Source organism: Phodopus roborovskii, unplaced genomic scaffold, assembly GCF_943737965.1.
Source record: "Phodopus roborovskii unplaced genomic scaffold, PHOROB, whole genome shotgun sequence".
In the NCBI taxonomy this organism is placed as follows: Eukaryota; Metazoa; Chordata; class Mammalia; order Rodentia; family Cricetidae; genus Phodopus; species Phodopus roborovskii.
Genome location: NW_026126469.1, coordinates 20,347,978 through 20,370,113, shown reverse-complemented (window position 1 = coordinate 20,370,113; position 22,136 = coordinate 20,347,978). Strand labels below are relative to the sequence as shown.

At 37.9% G+C, this 22,136-nt stretch overlaps 2 protein-coding genes across 3 annotated transcripts in view; both read left to right on the top strand.

Moving 5' to 3' along the window:
- Positions 1-21,629, top strand: part of Sec22a (SEC22 homolog A, vesicle trafficking protein) — a 51,470-nt gene extending 29,841 nt beyond the window's left edge. For both annotated transcript variants that reach the window (XM_051191408.1, XM_051191407.1), the window contains exons 5-7: positions 3,579-3,694; positions 12,904-12,969; positions 20,778-21,629. In XM_051191408.1, the coding sequence (XP_051047365.1) occupies positions 3,579-3,694; positions 12,904-12,969; positions 20,778-20,978 (383 nt within the window). In that variant the 3' untranslated portion in view covers positions 20,979-21,629. The remainder of the gene's footprint in view (positions 1-3,578; positions 3,695-12,903; positions 12,970-20,777) is intronic.
- The window catches only part of Dtx3l (deltex E3 ubiquitin ligase 3L), a 795,722-nt gene that overhangs the window by 537,770 nt on the left and 235,816 nt on the right, over positions 1-22,136 (top strand). The window lies entirely within an intron of this gene.

The following is a 22,136-nucleotide window of genomic DNA, read 5'->3' as shown; positions in this document are numbered from 1 at the left end:
GGCCTTGAAGTAGGGTAGGAATTAGGAGAAATATATCATCATGGCCATAGATAGCATTAAAGGGGGTGGGGGAAGAGACTTCCCTTAAATCCTGAGGGGCATTTCCTTAGGAGAGATGGCTGCTGTGTATGAGGTCCTGAAAGGAGAAGTATACTCTTCTGTTCCTAAGAACAAGTTTCTGGCTCTAGAGTTTTGGGGAGAGTAGGTAAGCATCATAGCATGTGATCTAGCTGGGCCTGGGCTAAGTGGTGAGTATCTTATATGCAGGCACTAGATAGGGCTATAAACTTATACCTGGAAAGAAAGGTACAGCTGCAAGGCTACAGCACAGCTTATTTTCTTGTCTACTCTGTCTTAGAGATGAAGAGCTTCATGGGGACATGGTCCAGTCTCTGGGAGAGAGAGGCTGCTAGAGGGTCTTTGAGCTAACCCTTACCATTAAATAATGTTAGTCTTTTAAAATTTATTCTGCTTCTACTTTTTCTTTTTAAAGAGTCAAATTCCTTCAGTCTTTGACATCTCTGTAATTTTCATTTGTTTTGTAGGCAACTTATCAGTTGTCAGAAAATATTATTCTATTTTGCCCAAGCCTTTTCCCTGAATTATTATTCTAAATATTGTGGAGGCATTTTTATAAACATAGTAAACACTTTCAAGATGGGAATAAAGATATGATATAATAATTAAAAAAAAAAGACTGACCAGGAATTGTAGATAGCAAATGCCTGTAATGCTAGCTAGTAATCAGGAGCCTGAGCAAATACCTGCAATGCTAGCTAGTAATTGGGAGCCTGAGTAAGGAGGATCATGAGTTTGAAGGCAGACTCAAAAAGAAAGAGAGACTGTGATTCTGATTATGAAGGCATGTCATTAAGTTAGTATTATATGTTGTATTGTAGGGAGTAAGTTGTGTTCACTAAGGTACAGGCCTGAAATGCCGTTATCTTAATAGCCTGTTCCTCCAGGTGTTGGGTTTCTTCAGTGGTACCGTGTGCACTCTGATATGGGGCAGAGGGGCTGAGGTTTAGTCTATCATCTTTGTAAATCTTCACAATAGCTGCTTTAGTACTCCCCTTCCCCATTTTTCCATATTGCAGCCTCCCTGAACTATCTTCCTTCACTATATACATTGTGTGAGAATGACTTAATCCTGTTTGGTGTTAATTTTCCATCCTCACTATCTACTTTAACTGCAAAACTACACATCCATGCTTTTGCCTCAACATCACCAGTTACTTCACTTCTTGCTGTCTGAATTTTGCCTTTAACTTTGCTCCTGAAACTGCCTTACGGTGTCATCTCTTGGATAATAGACTGGATACCATTTTAATGTTTCTATCCAGATGTTTCCTAGCCTTTCTGGAGGCACTGTTAGCCACATATTCCTTCTAGCCCCCCTGCTCCAGGTGTGTTTGGCTCTTTGCACATCTGACAGTAGCAAAATGAAAAAGCCATTCAGGTAATGATACCTGGCTTCAGGAAACAAAACACAATCCTTTGTTATGGCTTCAAATGTATGCTATACCTGCTAGTTCCTAGCATGCTAGCAAACTTTCCTTGGGTTACAGACGATCTAGAACAGAAGAATAGAATAGAAGTAACATAGCATTACAATAAGTACATTACATTGTTAAATATCTTGTTTGCTTATTGAACTGGGAAAGTACCCTTCTTGATGCCAACCTCTTGTGTTTGCATAATGAAGTTTGCATGGTAACTATTCTTGGAAAACAAGGCATAGGTCCTGGGAAGGGGATGAGGATGAAGCAGGGAAATCAACACATTAGAATTAGTAAATTTGCACCATGCCAGCCTGCCTTTGTGCATTCCTTGTCTGCATTAAAGGACACTTAGTACTCGCTTTTACCCTTTAAAAATACTTTTGGTCATTTTGAAATGATGAACTCATAAACGGTATACTATTATTATAAAGCACATGTTATAGGCTGAAAGGCAAGGATTAGGAACTTAATAATGTATACTGGCTTGTTCATTTCTTAAATACATTGCCATCAACACATGAAAATGGTAGCAAATTTCCTTTCAGCACACCTTACTTGACCATGTAATGCTAGAATTTTCATTGTTTGGGTTTTATGTGTGAGTTAACTTGTTTCATATGGAAGTATGACTTGATAATTATATTTGATAATTATTCAGTTGCCAATTGGTTGTATTCCTAAAGCCCATTTTCTTTTTATAAGACACAGATTCCCCCTCTTACTGAGAAAGGGTGGACCAGGAGGGACAGATGCTGCAAAATATGACTAATTGTGACTTTTTTTTCACTGCTGAAAGACCATGGTATCAATACTACACAGCATTTGGCTTTCTGTTTTCATATTAGAGTCTTAAGGGAATTTACTGAAAGAGTAGACATGGGAAAGAAGAAATTATGAATGTTATTCTAGATTAGTACTTTCTGGTGATCCTGAAGAACAGTTTGTGAGATGTGGGTTTTTGGTTTTTATTAACTCTTTGGGGAATCTTTTCTGCTGTGATGGCTGAATATAATTTGCAAAGATCTGAGCTTTCCCTTTATTAATGTTCTGCCTCATTAACTTCATTGTGGGTCTTTACACTTCAGTGGTTTAAATAAAGTAATGAAAATGTGGTTCTGTTGTCCTCTTTGCCAGTGTCCTTTTTGAAATGTACTGATTATGTGTTTAGTTTGTGTTTTCATTTAGTCACAATTGTAAATCCTAATAACTGCAAAATGATCATGAAGGGAAATGATTGTATAACAGAATATTTTACTTTGTTGATGCCTGAAAATTAAAGGGATGCTTTTAAAGATGACATTGTCACATATGCAGCCAGTTTGTTTTTGGTTTGGTTTTGTTTTTATCATTTTTACCTTCAAGAGATCAAGGTCCCAGTCTTCCTATCTGTAATACTGCATTCCATTGAAAAGCTTGGGTGGTGGCCATCTATGGGCTTTCACATAAAGCCGGTGGTGTTTAAAGTCTTCTGTCCCAAATACATGGACTCTGCCTAAAAGCAAGCTATATTTATCCTTAAAAATGTTTTCTAAGCATTTTCAGAAAGCATAGGATCTTTGCATTGACTCTGCAAGTAAAGTCATCTTTTGCAAATACTTGTACCAAATTGCAAATTATACACATATTTTGGTAGTTTTTTTTCCCTATGTGATTTACTGATATCTCTTATCACATATAGGAGTTAGAGACATCTATTAAAATGTAGAAAGACAATGTTAGCTACATTTGACTTGAGAATGGGACTTTTTATGTTGTCAAACATTTTTCATTTTAGGAAGAATATTTAAGCTGGGTCTGGTGGGCATACACCTTTATTTCCAGCACTTGGAGGCAAAGGTGGATCTCTGAGTTAAGTCCAGCCTGGTCTGTAGATAAGGTTCCAGAACAGTCAGGGTTACACAGAGAAACCCTGCGTTGGGGTGGGATATTTAATTACTAGGATATATTGCTTAAAGTTATTTCCTTTCAATCCATCTAAGTTGAACTGTAAATTTGGGTTCACATAAGCTCAGCTAACATGAGATACTGGTATTAATTTCTAATAATTAATTTCTAACAATTTCTTTTCTTTTCCAGCCCATCAGCGACTGGAACCAGCAACTCTGTCAGGGATTGTGGCATTTATCCTCAGTCTTTTATGTGGAGCTCTGAATTTAATTCGAGGCTTTCATGCCATAGAAAGCCTCCTGCAGGTACTGTGCTATTTTTGGAGTTTCAGGTGACGTCTATTCATTCTATTTGTTACATAGTTGATTTGAATTGAATAAGGTCTTACTATAATTTACAGTGCAAGCTCAAAATCTTTGTTCTTATACCTGTCCTTTTCTACTTTCCTTCAAAAGCATGATTTCAGAGACAGGCCTGGTGGGCATGCCTATAATCTTGGCCCTTGGGAGGCTGAAGCAGGAGGGTTGCAAATTGGAGGCCACCTGAAAAACCACATAGTGAGTTCTAGGGCAGCTTGGGTTACATAATGAAATCCTGTCTCAAAACAAAAAATGAGAAACACAAACGCATCCCCCACCCCCAAGAAAAAGTACTGACTTGGCATGTTCCTTTATCATCCAATCATTGGGAGGCATTGTTTCCAGGCACTGTGGCCAAACCAAGCTACATAGCATGGACCCTGCATTCTCACAGCTTGAAGTTGAATTTGATAGGCAAAGACATCTAGGAGTAATAACAAAGTTCTTAAAGCCAGGAAGAGGAGAGTTTACTGTGAGTCAGGAGAGGTGAGGAGAGAGGGTGAGCTGGTCTTGTAAGAAGAGGGCAGAGCAGAATAGGAACAGGAAGATAGTACCCGTGAGCGCTGCTTCTATGTATCCTTAGTAAATGCTGCTGCTTTTCCTTTGGTCAGTGACCTTTTCAGACCTGAGCTGCCTGGTTAGTTCCAGGGTTACTGGCTTTTTCAGATACTTAATTTTCCAGGAGAGCTTCTTCCAGAGCCTATAGCTGCCAGACTTTCTAACCCTTTCCTGTAGTTTCTGAGATCTCCTTTCTTAAAAGTCCAGTGTGTTTGAGATGTATAGTTTTTCTTTCCTTTGTTTCCATTGGCTTTCTCCCAAGAGTTCTTGACACTATTGCATTATAAATCAGATTTTTCTGTGTTTGTCTGTCTCTCTACCATTAAGTTCAGGATAGTATTTATAAAATTCTTGTGTGTGTGTGTGTGTGTGTGTGTGTGTGTGTGTGTGTGTGTGTGTGTTTGTCTCCAGCATTCAGTTCCGGATACTACTTATAAAAATCTGCTCAGCATGCTAGGTTCATGGTACCATTGTACATGTCCTCTGTGTTCAGCTACCTAAAGCCAACAGAAAGCAGATGACATCATGGGTCTTAATATCATGGCTTCTATAAGGGATTCATGGGGCTTTGCCCTCACAGTTTCTATTCTAAATGGTTTACTCACAGGTAAAGCTCCTGCTGGCTGTCATCCCTCTGCCTTCTGACCCTTCCCTCTGCTAGGTTGGATTTATTCTAGCAGAAGTTCAGTTTGAAGCCATTCAGAAAAGCTGTCAATGAGAAGAAATGGGCAATTTGGAAACTGCTGACTAAAAAGCTAATAAATAAGGCAGTTTTTAAAAAACTTTTTTAAAAGTTTTTTTTCTTATTTTACACATTGATGCCAGTTCCCTCTCCCTCTCTCCCCCTCCCATCCCATTCCCCACCCCCACAGGCAGGGAGGGTGGTGAATAAGACAGTTTTTAAAACATTTTTATTGATATAATAGAAAAAACATTGGGATAGGTATGTAAAATAGTAGCTTTCCTAGCTAGAGTAGCCCTAGGTGGAGACAAGCTTTCCTGTCATAAAGCCTTGTTTACATTCTGACTGAATATCATATGGAAGCTGGGCTCAGGGCCTAACACCTGTATGTTAAAGGTCCAGACAAGTCTATCTCTCTGGCAGAGCCTGTTACGGGTGACTTAGATTTCCTTGACACACTTAGTTATCTTGTCCTTCCTCTTCTCATTCATAATGGAAAAACTAAAGGAAGATTTTGTGTACTATAGTACCTGTCATGCTTTTGAAATGCTGTAACTCATAAAAGCTTCTCTTCATTGCTAATTGTTCTGTGTTCTCTAATCAGTAATACACTTGTCTAATTGCAGAGATACAGTTTTAGGTTTCAGAAGAACAAGCTAATCAAACTATTTGCTGTATAGATGTAATTGACTTTTTGTGCTGAGTTTTCTCAGCTTGTTTATATTATTAAAAGACAACTTTACAGACCATTTATCTTTCTTGGGCACAGATGTAGAAATCTTTAGGCATACATTAAAAAAATCAAAACTAGTAATAAATAAAAATAATTATACAACAACTAAGTAGGATTTATCTCAGGTGTGCAATGCTGACTTAATATTTGAAGTCAATTACTGCTATCTATCACTTCAGCAGTGTAAAAGAGAAATAATAATCACATGATCACATCAATAGATGTAGAAAGGCATTTGGCAAAATCCAAAAAACCTTCATCCATGATTAAAAAAAGCAACAAACAAAAAAAATTACAAAAAAATCAAGCAACAACAACAAAACCCCAAACCTTGGAACAAACCAGGAGTAGAGGACAATTTTCAAATCTCAAACAGTTAACACCTTTCATGACAAGGAACTGGGTATTTTTCCTCTAAGACAGAAATAGGGAGAAGATACCTCTTTCAACCTCTTCTGTTTAACATTGCACTGGAAATCCTAGCTGCTGCAATAAGATGAAAAGGAAAAACTATATATGCAGGAAGGAAATAAGTTTGCAGATGGCATGATTAGCTATATAATGACTCCCAAGCAGTCAACAAAAAGCTCCTGAAACTATAAGGTGATTATAGCTATATAATAAGATGGGAGTTTAACTACAGCAACAAACAATTGAAATTTGAAAGTACTAAGAAAGAAGGACTTGCTGGGTTGTGGTGGTGCATGTCCTTAATCCCAGCACTTGAGAGGCAGAGGCAGGTGGAGGTTTGTGAGTTCAAGGCCAACCTGGTCTATGGACCTAGTTTCAAGACACAGAAACCCTGTCTTGGAAAACCAAAAAAAAAGTACATATACAGGAGTGACATAAATTAGATTATAAACTCTGACAAAAGAAATCAAGGGTTTAATAAATGGAGAGAGATTCCACATTAGAGAGGAAAACTATATATCATTGAGGTACTAGTTCTTCCTGCCCTGATGAATAGATTAAACATAATCCTAGTCAAAATTCCAGAAAATTATTTTGTGGATTCTGTGAAGTGATTGCAAAGTTTACATAGAAAAGCAAAAGACCCAGTATGTACAAAACAAAAACAAAAATGCTTTCATTTTGTATTTTCACCAACAAAACTCCAAATTTCACTTCTGCCACCAGATGTGCAGGAGGTCTTTCCATACCAAGCAATTCTCCAATTCCATCTAGGTGTCCTACAATATAGTTCTGTTTTAATACTTTCTACTTGGAGTTAGGACAAAACTCACAACCTAAGAGCTCAGTTTTATGGGCCTACCCTTCAGATGCGCGTCATACAACCAGATTGTACTGATGACGTTAGCTATGAGTTGGGGGTTTGTACAACTCTCTCTCTTTTGGAGCAGTCATTTGTTGGAATAGTTTTTGGTCTCAGAAACACATTTGGTGTTAATTATAGAGGGTATTTCAAAGGATACAGATGGATTAAGAGCTATAGAGGGAGAGGTTGGGAAAGCTCTGGACATGGATTTGTTACCTTCTTTACATGTTGAAAAAAGTTCTCCAAATTCCATGTTTTAGAGACGAAGGGAAGGCATGATTGGTTATTAAACTTTTTATCTCCCCTCTTCTCCCTGAAAGATTGGGATGGAGACAGAAATCCCATGTGCCTAGCTATGGTCTGTTCTGGTATCCAGTACTTACTTATCTAGGAGTGTATCAGGAGTTGCTTCAGAACAAAAGCTGTCCTCTTTACACAGAAATTCCAAGTGGTTTGTGAATTCTGGGTCAAATCCTTCTGTAACTCAGGAAATTAGAAAGATCTTAGGGTATCTGGGACAGGGCTGGTATCAAAGATGAATAGGAGCAAAAGATTTTCCTAGCACCTTTATTTACAAGGGTTTTAGGAGCCCTGTGTAAGGGACAGACCATTTGTTACTATTTCATACGCAGAATGGTCTACAAAGTACTAATGAACAAAAGTGGGACCTTGCATTGTCCAACTTTAAGACTTACCATAAACTACAGTAATTGAGATAGTATATTGGCAAAAGAGTAAATAGAAGATCACCGTGACAGAATCAAGACTCTAGATCAAGATACCTGATCTTTTATAAAGAAGCAAAAGCAAATCAATGGAGATAGGACAGTCATTTTAATATGGTCCTAGAACAACTGGAAAGCCACATTCCAAGGAATAAACAGGAATTCATAGGGACATAGACCTAAACATAAAGAACAAAGCTTAAAATTTGTAAATAATATTTTTTTTAAAAAAGCATAGGAGAAAACCTGTATAACCCTAGGTCTGAAAATGAGTTTTTATGTATATCACCAAAAGAGTTGAGAAGGGAAAATATGCTACTAAACATCATTAAAACCTAGCAAAGTCTGTTCTGTGAAAAACACTGTCAAGAGAATGAGAAACCCACAGGCTAGGAAAAGATACTTGGAAACACCTCTGATAAAAGATCTATAGGGCTGGAGATGGCTATGGGGATGAGTGCTTAGTACTACTCTTCAAGTTCAGGTCCCAACACCCATTCTGGGTGGCTCACAACTGTCTATAACTCCAGCTGCAGGGGATCTGATGCCCTCTTTTGGTCTCAGGGAGCACCTACACTCACATACATTCACTCACATAAATAGAAAAGGAGATGGTGCACAAAGAAATCCTCAAATTCCAAACTAAGAATGAAAACCCATTGACAACCTCACTGCAGAAGATACTGCAGATGACAGGCATGTAAAGAAATGCTGGACATCGTATGTCATCAAGGAACTGCAAGTTTTCATGAGAGTGCCACTAAACACTGTTAACACATGCCCCCAGCCCAGCCAGCTGACACTTCCCAAAGGTGATGAGGATGTGGAACAAGGGAACCCTCATTTGCTGCTAAGTGGGAGTGTAAAACGTTATAGCCACTCTGGAAAACAGATGGGCTATTTGTCACAGAGCTAAACATAGTTTTACTCTTTGCAATAGTGCTTGTAACTGTCTCTCACCAGGTGAGTAGAGCACTTTCAACATGTGAATATCTATATTAACTTAATCATGATTTCAAGGAAGTGATTATGGAAGGTAAGTGGTAAATGGTAGTAATCCATACAGTGGACTGCCATTCAGTAATAGAAGAAGTGCCTGTCAGAAAGACATGGATATCTTTTAAATGCATATTGATTGCTTGGTGAAGCAGCCAGCATGAAAAACTACATACTGGACACTTTCTGCAAGAGGCAGACCTACAGACAGTATGTTCTGTAGTTGCCAGGGTGGGAAGAGATGCAAGGGTGTACAGTCTGAGATTATCTGGGCTGTGAAATGGTCCTGTGTGACTATATTGGTTGGTGCCTGCCATTTTCCATAGAGCCTATTACAGGAAGAGTGGACTTTAGTCAGTAATAATGTATCAGTGCTGAATGTGCCACACTGATCCCAGTTGTTACAAGAAACTGAGCAGGGATTTGGTGGGGGAGGGGAGCATATGGAGACTCTCTACTCAATTTTCTGTACACCTAAAGCTAATCTAAAATATTAAGTCTATTTTAGTTGGGCCTATGGCACGCTCCTTTAATATAGCAATTGGGAGGCAGAGGCAGGTGGATCTCTTTGTATTCCAAGACAAGTCATGGCTACATAGTAAAACCATGTCTTTAAAAAAAAATGTATTTTAAAAGCCAACAGTAAAACAAAGACTTCCTCTTTGATGATAAGTCCAAGGAAAACTGGAAAGGGAGGCATGTTCTCACCCTGAGCTTTTGATGTTTTGATGTTCTTCGGTGAAGTGTGGCTCTACTTGGCAGTATTTAAAAGAAAGGAAAAAGAAATCTTTTATTTATCCAATTTAATTGGTGGATTTTTCAAGTATGAAAATTTCAGATACAGGTAAATCTTTTGTGGGACAATGAAGGTTGGTCACTTTTCTTTTCCCTTAGAATTAAGTTCACAGCTTGTATAGAATAAAGAGTTATTTTTTTCTTCATTATAGCCATTGGACTTGATCTAGGCTCCCCTGGGTTATCAGTGCATTTTATGATAGAGATATTCTCTTTAAATCACAAGTTAAATAGAGCTTCCTGAAGCTGTCTTCCCTGTAGAACTTTGTACAAATCTTATTGGTGTAGTCTTCAGATCTTAGATGTAAAAGAGGAGAAGGGCAGTCCCAGTATCAACACCCTCCATATTTTTATGACTTGATTAAGGAATAAAGGATTTCCTGCCTTGTTAGCACATTCCTTTAATCTCAGCACTGGGAATGCCCAGGCAAGAAGATCTCTGTGTTCTAAGTCAGTCTGAGCTATGTAACAAGTTCCAGATCAGCCGGGACTACACAGTGAGACCTCGTCTTTATAAAAGAAGGAAAACAAGTAAAGAATTTATTTGGAAATTATAATTTTAGGTCTAGTGAATAACAAATTGTATTTTCCTGAATTTGAATAGTATATAGGTACTAATTTAAAGTTTACAGTTTTATAACCTTGATTTATAAATACTTTGACTACTAAAAATTGTTACAATATTTATCTTTTACTATGTGACTTTGTGCTTGGGGTACATTTTATATTAGAAGACTCACAAGAACCAACATTCCTGTATATTGTCACTATTGTTTATAAATTCATGAGAAATGTGCTGGTGTGATGGCTCTGCTGGTATAGGCATTTGCTGCCAAGTCTAACCACCTCAGTTTGAGTCTTGGGGCCACAGGATGGAAGGGGACTCCTGCATCTTTCCTTGACCTCCATACATGTGCTGCATGTGTATGTGTATGCCTATATGTGTGTTCACACACAGTGTGTAAAAAATGAAAAAGGACTTGGCAGAAATTCACATATTCTACATTAGTAACACCTCTTATTGTGAGGTTTACTAAAATATGTGGCACTGAAGTTTTTTTTGTTGTGTGTGTATATATATATATGTGTGTGTGTGTGTGTGTGTGTGTGTGTGTGTATATATATATATATATATATATATATATATATATATAAAGTTGATAAACTTGATTCCCTGTTCACAGTAATGTGTAAATTAGATTATTTGCACTTTCTCCCTAGCTTTGTTCTGAGTTTAGAGATGTTAATAAGGTTGTTTTGAGTTGACATCTCAGGAATGCATAAGCTTTTATCACATTGTTTTTATTGCATGAGTTCTTCTAAAGATCAGTCTTGAAACAATGAATTAGGCTGATGCCAACCCAGAAGTAATTTTCATATGGTGTATTAGAAAGTGAATCCTGTGACAGCAATAGAAATGCTGCCCTGGAAGTCAGCAGACCTACTATCTCTTCTCAGTAGCTAGTGCAATGACCTTAGGAGGTTGCTGTGGGTCTCATCTTCCCTTTGTGCAGGCTGGAGGCTTAGACTCCACAAGTCCAGGGGCTATCGAGCATCAGTGTCTTAAGAGTCTTGGACTCTAAAATGTTTTGAATAGTTACTTCGGAGTACAAATGATCTACTTCTGTTTTTCAAAAAAGAAAGGAGCTAAGCAATCAAAAGATACAGCCTGTAAATAAAGATTTGAGCACATGTCAGACTGACTCTGGAAACATGCTTTTAGATCTAAAGGCAATTTAGAGAAGCTTCAAATGGCAGTTTAGAGGAAAACCAACATTACCTTATAGGACTGTAGTTAAGTCCTATTACATAGTGAAAGACTGTGCATTCTTTCACACAACCTGTGCTAGAGGAATATTTACTGTGTTGGGAAAGCATTTATGATGGTAACCAAAGTACCAAAGAGCAACATGCAAAAGTATGGTTTCATTTCTTTGGGGGTGGAGGGTGGGGAGAGGCAGAGACAAAGAACCAGAAGCACATGAAAGGATTAATAACAGTTTTATCCCCATATGTGAGATTGCAAACTATGTGGGCTTCTTTGTATAATCTGTGTCTTCCACAATTTTCTACAATGAACATGAGCTTTTATAATCAGGAAAAAGGACTAAAAACTATTAGATCTTAAAGTCTGAAAAGACTTGAAGTTGGCCCTTCCCGCCTGTGGGGCAGAACTGCCCCAAGCATCCTAAGAAGATTAATGCTCCTGTTTTAAGATCTCACTAGGATAAGCCACTCTCATCTGCCTTGTGAACTGTTCTGTGCCCAATCAACTGCACTAAAGCAATTTGCTCTTATTCCTATTACATAATGCGCCCCCACCCACCCAGGAACCCCAGCATTGAGGAAGCTGAGGCAAAAGGACTGAGCATTTGAGTCTGTCCTGGGCTACATGAGACCCTGTAGGAAAAAGAAAGTTGTCTTCTAAAATAAGAAAAGGGGGTCTAGTATAATGTTCCTACATGGAAGAAAAACACTTACTTCTCCTGTGCAGGTGTTATGTTCTGCTCATACAGACACTGAAGCTGACTGTTGATACTTTGCAGGAACCAAAAGACAGCATAGAGTTCTGTGTCTTCTTCCTCCTGGCTATTTGCTAGCAGTGGCATCAGAGCCAGTCCTGATCTTTCTCTTTGGGATTTAGCACACTCTAGTGGACAGTAGCTTTTCAGTTGCTACAGTTTTACTTATCATGTCAAGTTACTTTATTAGACAATTCATTGATGTGTCTCTGGGTAGTTTGTCAGTTTGTATTTAGGCTGTGACCCTTGTGAGCAGGAGGAACTTGGTTGGTCACCTGCTGGGGTGTTGCGTATGTTTATGTAGCTTTCCTAGGAGGAAGAGACTTGATGTATTAGGAAGAACCTAGCTTTTCCCTGGTACTTATTATCTTCCCTGGGGTGAGATGCCCTTGATAGGTGAGGCCAAGACACAAAATGCTTGGAGTTTTTCTCTTCTCATCTCTCTGCCTTTTAAATTTAAATTCATTTTATGTGTATGGGTGTTTTGTTTGCATGTATAGCTGTATACCACTTGTGCCCAGTGAACATGTAGGTCACATAGAGTTACAGATGTTCTGAGTCACCATATGGGTCCTAGGAATTGAACTCCTGTCTGCTGGAAAAGCAGTCAACACTTTTAATAGCTGAGCCATCTCTCCAGCATACCCTCCCCTTCCTCTGTCTTACTCTGCATTTTATATTTCTCTTTTAAGACTCATACTTTTTTACACACTGCTGTGTAAAATGTCTGAGTGTGCATAAACATTGTCATACCATATCCTGGTAGATTATTTGTTTAAATAAGTGCTGCCAGCAAAAAGGTAATCTTTCTTGTTTTTCTTTTTCTTTCTTTCTTTTTTTTTTCTTTTTTGTTTTTGTTTGTTTTCAGAGTGATGGTGAAGATCTCAATTACATCATTGCATTTTTCCTTGGAACAGCAGCCTGCCTTTACCAGGTAAGTTTTGTCCCATTGGTAAACAACACTTCCTTATTATTGTTTGTTTCAGGTGTTGAGTCTAATAATTGTTCATATATTTAAAATACATGAAAATGGTGCCTGACCTAGTTGCCTCTTAATTTGAGCCTTGGTCACTTTTGTAACATATACTTCTGTCTGAGTGGACAGAGGTGCCCAGTGGATTTACGGTTAACCTTTTTTCTGTGCTGGGGCTTCAGGAGTGCCATGGCGTGTTCCTACAACAGTAAGGCTGCTTCCAGGTTTTCTAGTGAGAATTAGTGAGCATTCAGGTAGAGGATTTTGTGCTCTGGAGAAAACCCTGAATAGGGAGTGATGCAGCAAAAATAACATTTTAAGATTTTTTAGTAGAGATGACTAGGACAGATTGTAAGAACAGAGAGGACAGCAAGGTAGTGAAATATTGTAACTGAGGAAGAAGACCAACCAGCACTTAAACAGAGTGTGTAGGAGACTCGAGGGGGCAGGTTCTGCTCCTGGTTGATAGGAAGACTGGTCAGGGGAGGGATGGAAAGAATGGCCATGCCAGTAACCCAAACTTAGGAAAGATTTGGTTTGAACATAAAGGAGCAAACAGGGACCCTTGACCTAACTTTTGTTAAGTGATGTGTTCCTCTGGCTCATATAGGAAAGAAGAATGAATAAAAAGCTAGGAAGATGTAAAACTCTGTATGTTCCTAAGGTTACCCAAACTTCTGTGGAACTCTTTAGGGAAATACTTTGATGAATATTTGAACTTTAAATAAACATGAACAATTATAAATTTTAGTTTCAGTGGTTTCACTTTTAAAATCTTTAAATTTTCTTAATGTGATCTGTAGAAGTCTATTAAGTTTGACAGGTTTCATTAGGACAAAGGACATTTCATACAGGTAATGTGAAGCCATGTGTTTGTTAATGGCATGCCATGTTTAATTTTACACAGTGTTCTTTTGTGAGTTTCCCACTTTAATCCCTATCACCCATCATAAAAGGTTATTGTCTCATTTGCGAAAATGAGAACAGAAGCACTCAGTACTGTCCAAGAAAGGGAGGATTCATAGCAAATCTTCAGAATTTAGATCCCAGGTTCATTCCCCCTATCATGCTACCTCTACCCTAACCAAGTCAGTACTATGGTGATATATATACTCCTAATTTTACGTTTTTATGGTGTTGTAAAAGCTATAATTTTATAACTGCTATCTCATGATTCTAATGTGAATGGTATCTCATGAATGGTTAACTCTTATAAAGGTAAAGCTTTGGTTGCTTTGCTTTACATAGGTAACGTTTGGTGCCTAATCATAATGGCAGAGTTACTGACTCCTTGTGTTTTACTAAGGCCTTTACTCTCATTGTACCATTAAATGATCACAAGAAAACCCCACACTAGACCTTTTATCAGCACTGAGGTCTAGACTATTCTTATAGCTAGTGAATGATTTGGACCTTTATCTGTTACTCTACAACATGCTCTTGATTGCCAGGCACACCTCTTACATGACCAGAACAGACTACAGTAGTCGGAAGAGCTGCTTAATGGCAGAGTAGTGTCACCCAGGTATCACTTAAGAGAAATAAATAAATTCATGCTTTAAGAAAGGAGATTGTAAAATCCACAGATTCAGAATGGCTACTCTAAGTGTATACAAGTTCACTGACATGATGGAATTTGGTTCTGGTTAATATTGGTGAGTGATGTATATCTTATTTGCAAGTTTTATTAATAATAAAGTTTTAAAAAATTAAAAATGGTAAGCATGCCAGTTTCCTGCATATATATTAAGCATCCTCCCACTTTCCAAAAATGCTGAGCAAAGTGGTAACTATTTTTTTGCAGTTACATTTTACTGTTTAATTGCTGTGTTTCCAGTTGTCAGAGTATGTTTTAATGTGTTAGGTCAGATCTCTTAAGTTCACTACTACAGGCCTGGTTGCCCTTTTCAGAATGCCAGAGCTGATGGATACCCAGAGTCAGCCAGGAAGGATTACTCTTGATAACCCAAGTATTTCAAGTAGAGCTGGGGTCATCAGTGACAAAATAGTCCATTTTGTTTCTAAACTTTAAGAATTATTCTTTCAAAACTGCTAAACTAACAGAAAAATGAAAAGACTGGTATATGCAGAATCACCTATTGCTAACATTTTATAACACTTCCTTATCTCTCTATAAGTATGTATATACATATATGTGTATATATACATACATACATAGGTGGCATATAGTATGCATGGAGGTGTTTTTGAAGTAAGCTTCAGGGGTCGGATAGATGGCTAAGTAGGTAAAAGTGCTTGCCATGCAAGACTGACAACCTGTTTGATCTCCGGATTCCATGTAAAAGTAGAGAGAATCAGCTCCACAAAATTGGCCTTTGATGGCAACATGTGGGTTTGTGTCCACACACATATATACAAACATGTGCACAGAGAATAAATAGTTAAAACAAGTGGGAGTGGTAAGATGGCTTAGCAGGCAACCCTGATGATCAGAATTCAGTTCCTCAAGTCCACCTAAAAATGAGAAAGCTGACTCTAGAAACTGTCCTCTGACCTTCACACATGTCATGGCACATGTATGCCCACCTTTATCACCAATATCTTTCACACAATAATAAAGCGTCTGATAGACATAAATATATGTATAAATATATATACTTTTGTCTTTCTTGCTAAAGTCTTTTAGGACAATTGTAGACTCATGTAGAATAGTAGGAGAAATCTTGTAAATTCTTTTTACCTGGCTTTCCCTATGGCACCATCTTGAAAACTATAATACAGTATCATAAGTGCAGTGTTAATATTGATGTAGTCAAGTGTATTAGTCATCTGTAATAGTCCTACATTGCAGTGCCAATCTGTAGTAACCCGTCCTTGTGGGGCTTCGTCAGACCCAGCCGACTTGCCTGGTTTGTACCTGAGAAGGGGGAGTGTGGATTGAGAAATGGCAGGTAAAGATGCTAAGGAAAAGACAGAGATACAGGATAGAATCGGGAGGACAATCCAGTGAATATTGAATGCACCAAGTTTATTCTTCAACATTCTTGTATACCCCACCCAACCAAAAAGGGGGAAAAGGCAAAAGATTTCTTTATCATGATACAAGAAGGAAACAGACTCTCTTCCTTAATTCTCCAAACATTTGGTAATCACACCTTAGACTAAATTTTTTGTTGTCTGGCCTTGAGGGTTAAGAGTAACCACACCTCAGACCAAGTCTCTTGTTACCTAGATTATGACCAAGACCAAACATCCTACAGTAGCCACATCTTAGACCTTTAGGTCTTAAGACTTTAACCTTGGAAGAGTAAGGACAGTTTTGAACTCTTTGATCTTAAGTCAAGATGGAGCAGAGCCATCTCTCTGGGCCCCAACAGTCAAGATAGAAACTATTCCTGTCATCAAAGGGATCCCTCATGTTTCCTTCTATGTTATATAAATGGAACCATGCAATACATACCTATCAGTTAAGGCAGCTTTACATAGGCTAGGAGGAGGCTTAAACAATAGGTGTTTATTTCTCACATCCCCAGAGCTAGGATGTCCAAGGCCAAGGTGTTGATAGGCACACTTCTTCCTGGCCTGGAGAAGGCTGCCTGCTGGCTGTGTCTTTACATGTCCACTATTTCATTATAGGTGTACCACCCTTTATCCTGTCTAGATCTAAAGGTCTATTTTCTAATGTCCCCACAGTGGATAAAGTGTTAAACCTAACCTTTTGTAATTGTTCTTTTACTTAGCATAATTCTCTGGAGATTCATCCAAGCTGTTATATAGTTGATGTTTTTTGAGACAGAGCTAAACTGTACAGCTCAAGCTAAGTTTAAACTCTATCCTCTTGCTTCAGCCTCATGCTAGGGTTATAGGCATGTATCACCATCCCTGGCTATGTCTTCATTAATTTGGGATATATATCTAAAAGTACAATTGTTGGCTCATGTGGTAACTGCAGGTTCATCTTTAATAGAAAACCATTTACCAGAGTGCTGCACATTCTTGCCCTTTCTGTAGCTTCCCTAGTATTTGGCACTTTGTTTTATTTTAGCCACTACAGTGGCATTTCATCATGGTTTTTACTTTGGAGTTCCTTAATGGTTAATGATGTTTACCATTGCTTCGTGTGCTTATTTTTCATCTGTGTATCTTCTCCAGCGAAATATCTGTTCCTGTCTCTTACTGTTTTCTGATTGGATTGTTTTGTTTTTACTTTTGGGGCCTACTGTTTTAAAAAGAGTTTTTAAAAAATATGTTCTATATAGTAGCCTTGTTACATATATCTTATGATTTCCTTTTCTAGTAGTCTGTCTTTTTAGCCTCCTACGTGCTTTTACAGATTATGTTTTTGATTTTTATAAAGTTAATATAATGATTTTTTATGGCTCATGTGCTAACAATTTTTAACACTTCCTTAATCTCTGAGTATATGGGTGTACATGCACAGAGATGTTATAACACTTCCTTAATCTCTCTGTATACGGGTGAACAGTCACAGAGATGGCTAAGCTGGTCCTGAAGATTTCTTTCTTTCTTTTTTTTTTTTCTCTAAGTGTCATAGCTTTATGATTGATATGTAATCAGGATTTTTTGTTATGTTTTATTTGTGGTATGAGATGCAAGTATGAGATTTCTTTCTTTAGTTGTTTATACATGACCAAGTGTTGCAGCACCTTTTCTTTATCAAACTGTTTTCCTCCATTGAATTGCTTTTACACATTTATACAAACTCAGTTGGGCGTACTTGTGTGAGACTCTTTCTGGGTTCTGAATTATGTTCTTTTGACCTATGATCCCTTCTACCACAATCATGTGGTCCTTATTATCCTAGTTATATACCACCTTAAATTTAATTTTCTTTATAAAAGTTATTTGTGTATAGTATTCTGCCTGTTTCCCAGAAGAGGGCACCAGTTCTCATAGGTGGTTGTGAACCACCATGTGGTTGCTGGGAATTGAACTCCGGTCCCCTGGAAGAGCAGCCAGAGCTCTTAACCTCTGAGCCATCACCCCAGCCCAAAATTCAGTTTTCTTAATAGTTTAGAATGATTCAAATTTTCTGTTTCAATGGATGAGATTATGGTATTTTGGGGGTTTTGTGGAAGTGGTCCATTTCTGTAAAGTTGGTAGTCATATCTCTTAATATTGTTTTCATATCTACAATGTTTATAATGATATTCTTTTCTGGTGTTGGTAATTTATATTGTCAGTTTGTGTTTTACTGATTGAACCAGCTGTTCATTCTATCAGGGTTTTTGTTTTGGTTCGGTTCGGTTTGGTTTGGTTTGGTTTTTTCCTCTTCTGTCTTTCTCTTTTCATTTTTATTGATTTCTGCTCTTGTTAGTAATTGAATTGTGGACTTTAGAAAGGTTTTCATTTCAGTTCTGATTTTGTCTCATATGTTTTGAAGTTATGGAGCTTTTGCTTATACAAGTTTAGGATTGCTTTGTTATCTTGGCAGTGACTTGTGTATCACTTTTTTGCTTTGAATTGTTTTGATATTTATGCTATTAAAGTACATGACATATCCTTTTCTGTACTTTTACATTGAGGTAATTTTCTAATGTACAGCAAAATTAGTTTTATGTTTTTTTAGTTCACTTTGCCAATCTGTGCCTTTTAGTTGCTCCATGTAAGTCATTTACATGTAATGATAGTTGTAGATATACTAGGGCTTATCTTTTGTTCTGTCTTTCATTTTTTAATTTTCCTTTTCCTATCTTTCTATAGCTTATTTGAATTTTTAAGAATTCCATTTCAGTTTTATCTATAGTATTTAAAAATATCTTATGGCTTTTAAAATGGTTACTATAGGTAGCACAAAATAGATGCTTGTCACAGTCTTTTGTTGTCAACACTTAATGTTTAGTGAGATGTAGGTACTTTATCTCCTTAGATGTTGTCTTCCTCCTCTATAATACTTTTATTTCTTCCACATATATTCCAGAACATGTCATACACTGTTATAATACATCTTGCTTCAACTGTGAGACAAAAACTCAAAAGGAAAAGACCACCTTTCATGTTAGTTGTACAGTTGGCATCCATGTTGTTTTTACTTTCTTAATTCCAAGGTTTTTCTTTCTTATTGCTTTCATTTTGGTTTACAGAAAATTCTTTAGCTGTGAAATAAGTTTGATCAAGGTAGTGTCAACCAGATCTCTGCATTGCAAGGCATCTTTTCTCTTTATTACCTTTGAAAGACTTCAGAATCATCAATTAAATGTTTTCAATACAAGAACAGATTCCAATTAATAAACATAGAAAGAGTGATGGCAATAGAAAGTCACTATTAAATCACTGTTAAGGAAACACCACTGTAATAACTGATGCTGACAGAGTCAGCAGTGGGTGGCAGACACTCCCATTAAGGGGTCCAAGTTGACAGCATTGATAAAATATACTGTCTGTCACCTCTGTGTTGTTCTTGGCAAAATTACATATGCTTAGTTTGATCTTAGAACGCTGGACAATCCAAATTGAGGAACATAGCTCCAGCGTAAGTGATGAATATGTATCAGGTCTGTCAAGGTCATGACTAAGAAGCTATTACAGATTGGAGAAGACTTGACAGCTAAATGCAGTACAGAATCCTGGGTGGGAAAAGGGTCCCTAATGGGACACAGAACAAAACTGAAGCCCATCAGTTAACAGTGCTCACTGTGATGATGTCCTGGTGTGAAGACTGATGTGTGGTGATGTAATAGTGACTCCTCCAAGGTAAAAAGTATTTCAAAGGAAAAAAAAATTATGTGTTTAAACTTTTTTCCACAATGAAAAATCACTCTTGTAAAATAAATGCTTTTATTCATTCCACATAGATAGCAAAGGTTTTTTGTTTGTTTTTTGTTTTGTAAAGGCAGGCAGGGTCTTACTGGAACATTCTAGACTATGCTAACCTTGAATTTACAGAGATTCTTCTACTTCTGCTTTCTCAAGTGCTGGGATTAAAGTCATCATTCCTGTTGTATATTCTGTTTAAGTATGGGAAAAATCTTCACTCATGTAAGAACTAATGTTTGGCAGGAACACCTTTATATCCTCCCATTCTGAAGTCTGGATGCAGTTCTCAGAAACTGTAGATGATGATCAGAATAAATATGTTTTTAATATGTTGTGGGAAAAAATAAAGGACAGAGGGGACAATACTAGGGCTGGTGGGGGGGTGCTTCCTTTGCTGTGTCATCAGACACAGTAGCACCACTGTCACTCTTTGTCCCTTTCTGCTTTATCTTTTTAAGAAACAACTGCTTAAAATTATATGATGGAAATATGCTAATAACACTCCTTCCTCAGCTTAAGCTTCATTTGTTTCTTTCACAACTGAGAAACAAGACCCAACTCCTGCAGCTCCCCACTGCCTCCTACCCACACCCCATCCTTTACTGTTTGTCATATCTGAGACTTGTTGCTTTCTTTAGTTCTCAGACTAAAGTTGTGGGAAAGTCTGTCTTCCTGAGTCTTCCGTGCTTTCCTGGGTGGGGATGGCACATGAAGCTGAGAGCTCAACAATTTATCTATCTTGATTCCCTGTCTCCTTGGACAATTTCCCCAGTCTATCTTACATGGGAGTGACCTGGTTGTACTTCCATTTACTTAACATATGATGCAAAATGCTTTGCTTGTGAAAAATGAAAAATATAAAGGGGAAATCTGTTTCCCTTTTAAGCCATGGAACTTCCATGATTGAATATCTCTGATAGTTACATTATCTTGTTCTTTTGGGGCAGTATTTTTCATGTTTCACTTTGATGTTAACACATTTAGTTCTTTTCCTATAACCTAACTATCTTTCATTTTTATGTTTTGAACAGTGTTATTTACTTTTGTACTACACCAGCTGGCGGAATGTCAAATCATTTTTGACTCTTGGCTTAATCTGTCTGTGCAACATGTATCTCTATGAACTGCGCAACCTCTGGCAGCTTTTCTTTCACGTGACTGTGGGAGCATTTGTTACACTGCAGATCTGGCTGAGACAAGCCCAAGGCAAGGCTCCTGACCATGATGTCTGACATCTCCCTTCAGATGTCCCTTTGCCTTCAGGGTACTAAGGAGAGGACTATATTAACTGCCACTGTGATGAAGAAACCAGTTGCCACACACGAGAAGCTCTGCTTTGTTCCTCTCCCCATCTTCCTTTCCTGTCTTTACAAATCAGCCTGGTATGCCTGTGAGCATGCAGAGCCTGCTAGGAAAACCCCGAGAAGACCTGCAGTAGAATACCAGGCTTATCACAGTGGAAGTCCAGCATCACCCAAAGACCTGGCAGTTAACCAAAACCTGGCTGTGGAACATGCTCTAAGGACCAAGCAGGAACGCAACAACCGGAGTTTGCCTTTGTGAGGCATTAGTATAGACCAATGAAGAAGATGCTGCAGAGGTTGGAAAGTTACAGTCTAACACAGTGACTACTAAATACCACATTGTTTGCACAGTTATAGTACCAAGAGTTTATGAAGTCTGAAATGGTGTGAAATTGGTTCCTTTACTTTTCTGTTTCTGCCAGCTTCTAACTCTGGAAATCACCTGGTGTGGGAGAAGGTTGAGATGCACATCTGTCTCTAGATGTGTTATAAATCCTGACGATACAGTGACACTTGTTTTCTTCCTAGACCATGTTTGTCATTTATTTTGAAATCACTAAAAATACATGATTCGTTTGACTATTGTGGTCTCCCAAACTCTTTATCATTTGGGTACTGTGTGTACTATTATTAGCTTAGTTTTTAACCTTAAAATTTTAAGTATTTAACAAAGAAGGGAACCCCTCCTCCAATCGAAAAATCAGTATCACTTTGCCAACACACAATTAAATGTACTAAGTTCTTACAAGATACTGATACCTGTTAGGGCTCTGAACCTAAGTGGCACACTCATTGTGATAGTGAGAGGTGCTACCTGGCACCAAAATGAGAGCCCCTCTGTAGAATACCCAGAGGGTAATAGGAAATTGCAAAGGGAATGGCATTTGCACTGTGACACAGTACTATTTAGTTGTGTTTTGCACCCAAAACCATCTTGTTTGTTGCAGATGTGTGGTACTGAGGGTCAGAAAAGTGACCTCCATTAGTTCGTGGCTTGAGGAGGTAACTAGTATCCAGAAGAAATGACACTCTTCTATCCTTAGAAAGATGATTCAAGCCATTTTGAATTCATAACATGGAAGCACA